General features: G+C 33.1%; 1 protein-coding gene across 1 annotated transcript; it reads left to right on the top strand.

Annotated features, from left to right (window-relative positions):
* Nucleotides 1-1,217: 1,217 nt before the first annotated feature.
* On the top strand, nucleotides 1,218-4,222 carry LOC115974900 (40S ribosomal protein S11-1). The gene is made up of 6 exons (XM_031095464.1): nucleotides 1,218-1,327; nucleotides 1,415-1,455; nucleotides 1,638-1,738; nucleotides 3,458-3,602; nucleotides 3,690-3,779; nucleotides 3,891-4,222. Exons 1-6 carry the CDS (start codon nucleotides 1,316-1,318, stop codon nucleotides 3,982-3,984), a joined length of 483 nt encoding a protein of 160 aa, XP_030951324.1. The 5' UTR covers nucleotides 1,218-1,315; the 3' UTR covers nucleotides 3,985-4,222.
* Nucleotides 4,223-11,516: the final 7,294 nt, after the last annotated feature.

Genomic DNA, 11,516 nt, shown 5'->3' with positions numbered 1-11,516 from the left:
AGACAATCATGTTCCTCTGAATGGAGCCTTTTTTAGTAGAACCTAAACTCAAAACCTTTTCCCTTCCAGTTGAGAGAAAGAATAGACCTCCAATCATTTGACGGGCTCTTTGATGTTTAAGGAGTAGAGGCAACTGAACGGGCATGAAGAATTAGAAATATTAAAAGTCATTCAGTTCAGAAGGGGAAGAGCCTAGAGAAAGAGGGTGTGAGTGTTATGTTAAAGTCTAAACTTCAAAATTTGCCAAGCAAATCTGTTATATATACTCTTCGAAGTCAATTAATTCTGTACGTGATTTGAATATGATATTTATGGTGTGGTTCTCACATAAATTTAGGTACATGGATCAAAATTAGACTTCAATTTCAGATTTCACATAAATCTAGACACAGGGCACAAAATTGGAACTCTAATTTGGAATTCTAATTTAAGTTTCTCTCAGTTTCACCTATTATTATATATATAGATAAGTTGGGGTTTTTGTTGATTTATTGTTGTTTTGGTATGTGGGGTTTTTTTTTATCACAAGTTCATTGGTTTTTGGTTGTGTGTTTAATTTGTTTGCCTAATGTTAACAATGTTGTTGTGGCTGTAATGAATGGGCATAATAATTACTACCTCAATATATTGTGTTTTGCCTTGAGCTGTTGTGTTGTTCTATTACCACAAGAGGCTTTTCTCATGCTTTGTGTTATGGTATGGAAGCACCCAAACAATAATAGGACTTACCATTATTCAAATTCACAACTCCCAAAGTTGCTGGCTTATTAGATTCTCTTAGAGAGGGAGGGTAAAGAGATTGATAGCTGCGTGTGTTTAGGGACTAAGGGTTAGAATTTTTTTTTTTTTCTTATAAACATTTTAAACTTTTTTTTAGAAGAGTTTAAAAAAAGAAAAAAAATGGATACCCAATGAATTTACCCATTAAAACTCATTTAATTAGATTACTCAAAAAGTATTTACCCATTTAAACCAAATGTTTAATTGAGTTGAGTAAAAACTTATCCAAATTAGGCAACTCAACAGAGTTTTCTACCACTAGATCACTTTTCTTGTGCAATAGAGGATCCAAATATGGGCCACCGTCAGCCCAATGAAGATCCAAGACTACTGAAAATAAGGCCCCCGATTTTTATTTTTTTTAATAAAAAAAAAGGCCGCTTGGGCCCATTTAGATAGAGGGTAATATGGTCATTTCCAGCATCTAGGGCTCCATTTATAAGCTTCTCTACCCTCACTCTCTCCTCCGATTAGGGTTTTGCATCTTCGCCTCCTCTGCGTCTTCAGCTTCTACAAGTCTACACGAACCCTAGCCATGGCGGAACAGGTTCTACCAAATCTCTCTTCTCTCTTTCTCTCTTATTCCATGTCTGTTTCAATACGCTTCTAAACTTACCATTTATGAACATTGCAGACGGAGAAGGCTTTCTTGAAGCAGCCCAAGGTTTTCCTCTGGTAAGATTTTCACATTTTCGCTCCATTATAGCTATATCCAATTTGATCTGAAAAGAAAATGAAATGAATTTAAGTAATCCAAGAAGTTTTTGAATGAGATTTGTTTAAAATTGTTGGAAATGAAAATTGAAGTTTTAATCAAAGCAGACTTTGATAAGAAAATTTGATGAAAAATTGTACAGCTCGAAGAAGACTGGCAAAGGGAAGAGGCCTGGAAAAGGTGGGAATAGATACTGGAAGAATGTTGGGTTGGGCATCAAAACTCCCAGAGAGGCTATTGACGGTATATATTGAACCTAAAGATGTGTTTTATTCTTTGATAATATGATTAATGTGTTAGTTGATTTTGTTGGTGTGTTTTAGTTTTCAATGAGTTTATTCGTGCTGTTTATGTTTAGTGTGTTTAACCAATGTGTAGGCTGTTTTGTTGGTCGATCTTGTCTCGTTTTTGTAATTATAGGAATGAACATATTTGTTGGATTTGTATGTGGTTTTTGCGTGTTTGCAATGTTAATTATTTGCTTATGGTACTTGGGAGTCTGCGCATTTGATTATATGCGCATTTCGTTTGCTAAGAGTCTTGTAGCTTAACTGGCATCTCCTGGTGTTTCTAACAGACACTGACAGGGTTTTAACCCCCTCCCCCTTTGTAACTATTAAATCGTTTGCTCATTGTTTGTAACTATCAAATTATTTGCACATGGGAGTAGTTAGTGCGTAATGAACTATGTAAAAAGCAAAGCAAGTGATAGTTTTTTTTTTTTTTTTTTTTAAATTAGCTTCAATGCCCTTCGCGTGTTGCTTAGAGTCCTTATTTTTGTTTATGTAATTTCCGTGGTGCATAGCCTGTTTGGTCTTGTATCTTTTTTGTGTTTGGAAGCCATGCACATCTTCCCCTTTTGAAAGTAAGGTGGAGGGTGAGCTCATGGGTTCAAATTCTACCAGGTGCCAGAAACTTACCTTACAAAAACCTTTTTTTGGGGGGAAACACTACTACTGATTCTATCCTTTTGTGTCTTGCATGAATACTTCCTCTTTTCTGCGACTTATGGTGCATTGCCAGTTCAATCTTGTAATTTTTGATCTTTTTGGAATTTTAACTTTAAGTTGGCAGTATATCATGCATGTGGATGGAATTTAACCAAGACATTGATCCATGCAGCTCAATCTGTTATACATCCAGTGTAATACTTATTATGTTGCTCAAAATCACATGGAATAAGATGTCTTGACACCGTAGTTGTCTTTCAGTTATAAAATATATGCTTATCGTAAATATAATGTTGTGCTTAGCTTTGTTTTAATTTGTTTTTGGAGTAATTAAAAGGGGTGTGGGGGCATAGCTGGAAGTTGGTCTGTTAATAATAATATTCCTGTAAGATTTTTCAGTTGAACATGCAAATGAGCACTAGTTCAAATGACACCTCCTCCAATCACAAGAATAAGTGATGGATGGGTCTTTACCCACTTGCTGCGTGTAAATCTCATCAATACAAAAAAGGATTTCATTAAAATAGCATGTTAAATTGGCACTTTTCCTCCTTATAAGTTCTAGGTAGAGGATGAGGTTATGGTTTCAAGACCCATTTGGTGCGTGTCTAATTTACCAATGAAAAAAAGTATGTCATGGGTATTTTCAACTCATTACAATTGCATATCTGAATGATTGTAAAGTAACATTCCTAGATCTGGTCATGAATTAGTTCAATTTAGCGACTATTAGAAAATTTAATATCATTCTAATATTTATGATAGTTGATCTGCAGATTAAAGTGTATTTTGCCATATATTTTGTATGATTAGGTCGCATTTTCTTTTTCTTTTTTATGTTATTCAATTTTGAATATTTAAGGGGTTGTTTGGTTGTGTTGTTTAAACAACAAAACACACGTTTCCATAACACTTTTTCACCCCCACGTATTTCCACAACACTTAAAACAACATTACTAGAACAACATTACCAAATAGGCCCTTATCAAGATGTGCTGTGTTGACTTTGCAGGGACATACATTGACAAGAAATGCCCGTTTACTGGAAATGTTTCCATCAGGGGTCGTCAGATTTCTGGTACTTGCAACAGTGCCAAGATGGTCAGGACCATCATTGTTCGTCGTGATTACCTTCATTTTGTTAAAAAATATCAAAGGCAAGAACTCCTCATCCATAAAAACAATAATAGTTTTTTCCTTCTCATTTTATTGGATGAGAAAATTAACCTTTTTGTAACTCTTAGATATGAGAAGAGGCACTCAAACATCCCCGCACACATATCCCCATGCTTTCGTGTGAAAGAGGGAGACCACGTCACCATTGGCCAGTGCAGGTTATATTTAAATCTAAGTTCCTTCTATAAACATTTTTGGTTGTAAATTGATGAAACAAGTATCTTTTTTGGTTGTTAGGGTTAATTTCAAAACAATGTTGTCTTTTGCAGGCCATTGTCAAAGACAGTGAGGTTTAATGTTTTGAAGGTGACTTCAGCTGGTTCTTCAGGAGGAGCTGGTAAGAAGGCATTTACAGGAATGTGAGCTTCAGTGTGTAACGTTTCTCAGTAGTATTACATTTGAATGAGATGATGTTAGTTTAAGCTGAGTCCAGATGAGACCTTTTTGCCCATTTGTTTTTGTCATTAACATATTAAATCTTTGTATTGGAGTTCCTGAATTTTGCCATGCTATAATCATTCAGATTATGGGATCCTTTTTAAATTGTTGCGAAATGTGATTGTGTTTTGCCAAGAACCTTGTGAATGTGGTTGAGACTTGAGTTTTCATGTCCTTGTGCTACAGTTCAAAATCTAGTTACCACTACCTAAAAGAAGCTTGCCAGTTTTGTTACTTTATCTCTGAATCGTGAAATGATTTGTTTTAAATTATGGGTTTACCAAACCCTTGTTGGATTATAACTGGCATGCCTTCTAATCTTGTACGATTTGGAATTTGATTTCACGTGGTGGGAATAATAATGACACCATAAAATCATTGCAACTCTTAAGTATCATAAATGGTTGGGTTGAACTATTTCCCCCTCAATTGCTCTGTTGTTTCTGGGTGGTAAACTGCCAATTCGTTGGCAAAATCGCAATCCGGAATGTACTGATCTCATCTCACCAAACGTTTAGGATTTGTACGAGGATGATAAATTTTGTAGGATTGCACATCTTGTTCATCCTGCTAAAACATAAATTCTTGTTGGGCTTCTTTAAGCCCAACTAAACCCATGAGTCCAACAGATTACTAGTGGCCCAAAGAGTTTTGAAATCCAAAATTTACCCCTATATCAAGTTATCAACCAAATTTCTCAAAAGAAAACCACAAGTGTATGGGATCTTACTGATCCCACTAAAACATAAATTTCGGTTCGGTTTCTCTAAGTCCAACTAAACCCATAAGTCCAAAAGATCACTATTGGCCCAAGAGTATTGAAGTCCCAAATTTACCCCTATATCAACCAAAAATATCAAAAGAAAACCACAATTTAAACCTAAAAATACCTAATATTCAAAAATGGGAAACCTCAAAGTTCAAACCCTTATTAATCTTAGTCGAATCAAGCTTGTAGCTCATAGTAATCCTCTTAGAAGCCCATTGCCGTCGCGTAGACTACATTGCTGTCAAATTTGTCTTCCATATATATATTTTTATGTTGATGAAATTTTTGGATATATTGTGTTAAAACATAATTATATTTGTTTCTTTAGTATAGATATAGTGGTATGGCATAGAAATTACATTATATTGATGCAAATCTTTGTTTTTTAATGAATGAATTCATAATTTTTGTGATTAATCAACATACAAAATCATTACAAATCTGTTTTTTTGCTTTAAATCTGAAAATAGGTTGGATCATCCCAATCTTGACAACCTTGAATTGGCATTAAGTAGTATAGGATTAACTTGTTCCTGATTTCCTGTTCCGTCCGTGTTCTGAAAATTATTGTCCATATTGTAAAAATTTTGTGGGCAAATTGTATAATGCTTTGATGTGTGCAGATGCCAGTGTGCATGCTGAATAACCTTTTTATGTAACATTCCTTCACTTTTTATAGAAAAAAAGTCCCAACACTGGCTCATTATTTTGTATTCACTTTAAATTGTGGGTCATTTACTAGACTTTTCAAATTAACACTAAATTTGAGATGCTTTTCTCTATTATTTGGTGTCAAAATTAACAAAATTTTGAAGTGGGATAGGTTGGCATCCTAAATTACATAGGATTAATCCTAAAAGTGAATGAACAAATCAATTGACACACTCTTACAACTTGTTTGGTTTAGACCGTTTGGTATATAAGTTTAAAAATTAATAATAATAAAGTCATGTATAACTTTTTAAATTACTTTCTAAGGTTCAGTTATAGTTTTACCGAGTTCATTTTGTAAACACACTGATGAAATTAATCTAACACTTTCACATGGGTTCAAATTGATTTTTCCTTTTTTTTTTTTTTCACACTAATTCAAACTTGTTACCTCAACTATCTGTAAGATAGTGTATATAGGTTTATTATTTGGATAGATATTTAGGTATGTGATGAATATTTTTAATTTTTTACCCTATTTATTTTGTAAATAGGCTAATGAAAATAAATAATTTCAAACAGATGCACATACTAAATCTCACATAATGTTCACATAAGTCTATTATTGATGTCATTTTTTTTTCATTCACAACTTGTCAGTTTCAATTTTTAACAGAAACATGTTGATCCAACTCTTAAGAATCGAACTCGAGTCTTCCCTTGTAAGAGGGAGGTGCCAACCAATTGAGAGATTTTTATCGTTATTATTATTACTATTTATGAGCAATATTTCTAAATCCATTTACGATGATTATATATAAACTATTATGGATTTTACTAATGTGTGCCCTTAGGACACACATTAATTTCCATTTTTGGAAAAAATTTTCTCGAAAATTGAAAAAGTAATGACAACTTTTTCAATTCCCAAAAAAATGTTTCCAAAAACAGAAAGCTTAATGTGTGCCCTTAGGGCACACATTAACCGGACTCAACTATTATTTAAAATTCATAACATCACAAGCAAAGTATGAATATCCTCTTAAACATACTATTAACTATTTTTGTGAAAATCCTACAAGCTAAGCCTGATTTATTCTTGAGCCCAATTCATGTATTTAATTTTATTTTATTCTCTTTTGTATGACCCAAGCCCATGCACCTAAAAGGATTTGAGGAAGTGTGGTTTGGTTAGTGTGGTTTGAGTGGCCTAAGCCCATAGGTCATGCTATGTATGTTGGAGATGCTTGCATGACCTAGTGCTCATGGAGAAGATCAAGTGTCCAAAGTTTTCACCCAAATGGAGACCTGAAGTTCATGCTCTATGTGGCTGAAATTTTCTGACGTTACCATTTAGGGTTTTAGAGTTGGCTCAATTCACATTTAACTTTGGTTGCACAATGTCAACATGATTAGCTTCCCAAAAGGCTAAACATGGCTGGATGCTAAAAGCAAGCCAATGTTTTGTTTTTTTTTTTTTTTTAATAATTTTAAACAAAAGCAAGTTGCACTAAAACATCATGTTAGCACCAAAGAGGTCCATAGCCTCATCCATTATCCTGAAACTAAACGTTAGTAACCTCTAAAGCTTGATATAAAATCCTTTCTTCAAATTCAAACAAGGAAGGGCTATTTTGCCCACAAAGACGTAACTTTGAACAAAATCCCATATAGCAGCAACATAGGAGCCACAATCTTAGGTCTTGAGGTGAAGACTAATGCACAAACGAGTCTTCTCTCTCTCTTTCTCTCATCACCTCTCTCAAATTTTATTTTATGATGTATGTATAGAAAAGTTTTAGACTTATGCACTACACATGTTTTGTCATTTTCTTGTTGTCTAGCACCTTGAGTTTGTTCTTGTAGAGTACCAGTAGCCTCTATTTAACAAATATTGGAATTTTGGGCTTGACTTCCTCATTTTATTGCATTTTCTAAGAACCCAATAAGATTTTTGGGCTCTTTTTCTTCATTTTAGCCCATTCAAAAATCAACCCCTGAGAATTTTTAGGAATAGAACTCCCGAAAAATAGAATGAACAAGTTTATTGACCAAGAAACCCAAGTCAATTAAAGAAAGGATATTAACATTAGAAGTGTGTAATCAACCCACCAACTCGATGACTTGATTTGATCTTTTGTGAGTTGATGGATTGGGTTGGTTATAGTAACCTCCCCCACCCTCCCCCCCCCCCCCCCCCTAAAAAAAAAAACAAAAATTAGGATTACTTTTTTTTTTTTTTTTTTTTTTTAATTTTGTTGATATAAGGCAGGGGACTACAAATCCTTTTTCCCCAATTCAAATATGGGTGTCCCCTAATCAACCAAAAAAAAAAACCTTATTAAGTTTTGTCGATATAACTTAACAAAATTTCCGAAAGAAGTAAAGCGAAGGAGAGTCTTTAGGATACTTGCTTGATTTCATATGCACCTGGTGTTTTTGTTCTAAATTGTTGTGAATTCTTTTTTTCTTTTTTCTTTTTTCTTTTTTCTTTTTTTTAAATAAGTAGATGTAGGTAGTTACATTAATGGGAGGGGAAGGGGGTGGTAAGGAATGGCAACGGGTTGGGTTTGGGACAAGTTTTTTCATACCCGGACCCGGCCCGTTTAATAAACAAGTTTTTTTATGCGGGGCCCAGACCCGCCCTGCCAGGCCCTGTTTAGCCCTACCAAATTTGTGCTCAATCTGCGGCCTAACCAAATTTTTTTTTTTTTTTTTTTGAATTCAAGCCCTATAACGTGCAGATTCAAGCCCATATAACGTGGCCCAAATGCCAAATCAGTCCAAATCATAAATTAATAAATCACCTATTAATTATAAATCTATAAATCAGTAAACCATAGCTAATATCATAAATCAATATAAATCACTTGTTAATTATAAATTTATAAATCAATAAATCATAACTAATATCATAAATCAATATAAATCACTTGTTAATTATAAATCTATAAATCAATAAATCATAGTTAAGATTATAAATCAATAAATCACCTAATTAAGATAATTAATTAATCATAAATCAATAAATCATAGTTAAAATCACCTACTAAACATAAAAATAAAATAAATCCAACAAGTCCAAGAAATAAGTATCACAAGTCTAACAAGTCCAAGAAATTAAAAAGCTACAAAATAAATCCCACAAGTGACAAGTTTAGAATAATTACAAACCACCAAATTAATCCAACAAGTCTAAGAAATTAAAAAGGCTACTAAATTAATACAAAGTCTAATCCTCCAAAGCTGTGACACAACTCTCATCCTCTTTATTAGGCTCCCCATCATCAAGAATTGATTGAAGTATACAATCTCCAGACATAGTTGAAGAACCTACAACAATAATGAATTAAAAAATGGAATAAACTTCATCAAATTATAATTAGCAAATATAAAAATACAATTTTGATTTTATAAATACAAATTAGTCAATTGCTAATCATTGATTTCACTCCATAACCAATTCTGAGCACACATCATCGTCTCTATAGTCTTGGGATGAAGCCTTCTATGGTGTGGACTTAACAATCTCCCACTAGTGCTAAAGGCAAACTCTAAAGTAATAGTTGTGACAGGAATGACTAAAATATCATCATCGTCTCTATAGTCTTGGGATGAAGCCTACTATGGTGTGGACTTAACAATCTCCCACTAGTGCTAAAGGTAAACTCTAAAGCAATAGTTGTGACAGGAATGACTAAAATATCTCTTACAATCTTTTGTAAAGTAGGACACTTGAGACTATTATTTTTCCACCATGCCAAAATATTAAAATCTTCATTTCTCTTCAACACTCCCTCATCAATGAAATGATATAATTTCATTCTAGCATTCCCATATTTCTTTAAACTACTTGAACTATTGTTCACAAACAAATCAAAGATGACATTGTCCCACTCAACCTAAATTTCATATGTGCCACATAATTTGAAGTATTTATAGGCATATGAGAATTTCCTTCATTATCTACAAGGGACTTATCTACATTTTCATACCCATCAAGCAAATCATAACAAAAATTCTTAATTTTTTCAATCTCCAAATCAGAATTATCACCATAAATGTTAGGATAATAAAACTCCAATAACTTTATCTTATATCTTAGATCCAACATAACAGCAACAACTATAACAATATTAACATTAGCCCAATAAGAATTAAATTTAGCAAGCATGCTTTCTACCATCATACTTATCATCTCATTTGAAGATAAACTCCATTCATTCAATGCAATTTTCAACTCATACACCAAAATAAAATACATATTAGTTGTAGGGTAGGTACTTATAACTAGAGAAAAACTCAGTCACACTATGAAACAACTTCAACCTCCCACAAATATTTTTGGCTACCTCTCAATCATAGTCATGTGGCAAACAAGTATAAGATGCTTCACATTTAGCCAAACGAGAGAAAACATCTTTATAAATCAATGCAGTAGAAAACATTAAGTAAGTTGAATTCCAATATGTCTTACAATCTAAGACCAACTCTTTGGTGCATTGAACATACAATTGACGTGCATTTTCATCAAATTTTTGCCTCCTTTTTGGTGATCAAGTCCAATAAATCACACTATCACGAATCATTTCAATACCATCACCAATAAGAGACAACCCATCTTGAACAATTAAATTTAAAATATGTGTAGCACACCTCATATGCAACATAGACTCACTCAACATAAGAGAACTAATATCAAGCTTGTTCAAGAGAAGTTTTATCATAGCATTAGTAGTATTACAATTATCAACGGTTATTGTGGACAACTTCCTATCAATGTTCCACTCTAAAAAACAATTAACAAGGAGTTCAACAATGACATCTTTCAAGCATGTAGAAAGAACATAAAAAAACCTAGAAAAATAATAGGAATAATTATAACATAACTCAATAAATATTCAATTTAACATAAAGTCTAAACATTCAATTTAACATAACTCAATAAGCATTCTAAACATAAAGTCTTTAACATTCAATTTAACCCAATATCATAAACTCAATTCATATGGTTTAATAGATTTAACATTTATAGATCAAAAAATTACGTTAAAATCTAGCTTTGCAACGTCCAAGTGTGATCGATAAAATGAGTGATAATGACCATTAACCCTCTCTTTTTGTTACTCGAAGTCTATATATTAGTTGAATTTGCCATCCTATTTTCATTCCTGTCTGTCATCTTTAAAACTTTCTCCCTCTCATTATCATAAATTTTAAGAATGTCACTCTTCAAAGTGTTTCTTGAGATAAGTTTAAACAAAAGTTGAAGAGAACTCACAAATTCTCTAAATCCAATGTGGTCAACTATTGAAAGTGGGTATTCATGTAGGATGACCATATGAGCAAGATTATTCCTCACTTTGACTTGATCAAATTGGTAAGTATTTAAACTCATCATTCCATCCACCTTATTTTGTTGTTTAATTAAGACTTGTTGTTGCATATTCCTTATATCTTTAAACTTCAACCGTGGACATCTTACAAAATGATTACACAAATGAGTTGTACCTTGGCTAGACTCACCCAAGTAAAGCTTGCCATAATGATGGCATTAGGCTTTAAATTTTCCATCAACTTTCTTCCTTGTAAAATGCTCCCAAACATCTGAGGTAGTCTTTCTTTTTCTACTTGTATCCAAGTCCTCATTTGTAGGCTCTTACTCTCCCTTTTCTTCTATCCCTTTTTGTTCCTCTACTTCTAAGTCTTCTCCTACTAAGTCCACCATTGGAGATTTCAAACTCCTAATTGGTTTAGAAGTTTAGGAGTTAGAAATTCTACCAATCAAAACAAATATTCACAAATTCATTATTACACATACTCATTGATTAATGGGCACAAATTCATAATTACACAGATTCACAAATTCTATCAACCCAATTATAATTAAACATGATTAACTACAAACTCAAACACTTACTCGTTGTTTAATGGGCATAAAGGTGATGGTGATCCTGAGGGTGAGTTGCTAGAAGGCAATAATGACGAAGGTGATCGTGAAAATAGCGAAGGAGACCACATAGCTGGCAAGGGACAA

The sequence above is a fragment of the Quercus lobata genome, chromosome 2, assembly GCF_001633185.2.
Source record: "Quercus lobata isolate SW786 chromosome 2, ValleyOak3.0 Primary Assembly, whole genome shotgun sequence".
NCBI classification, from domain to species: Eukaryota; Viridiplantae; Streptophyta; class Magnoliopsida; order Fagales; family Fagaceae; genus Quercus; species Quercus lobata.
The sequence above is the reverse complement of the archived record's forward strand: the minus strand, read 5'-3'. Positions and strand labels throughout refer to the sequence as shown.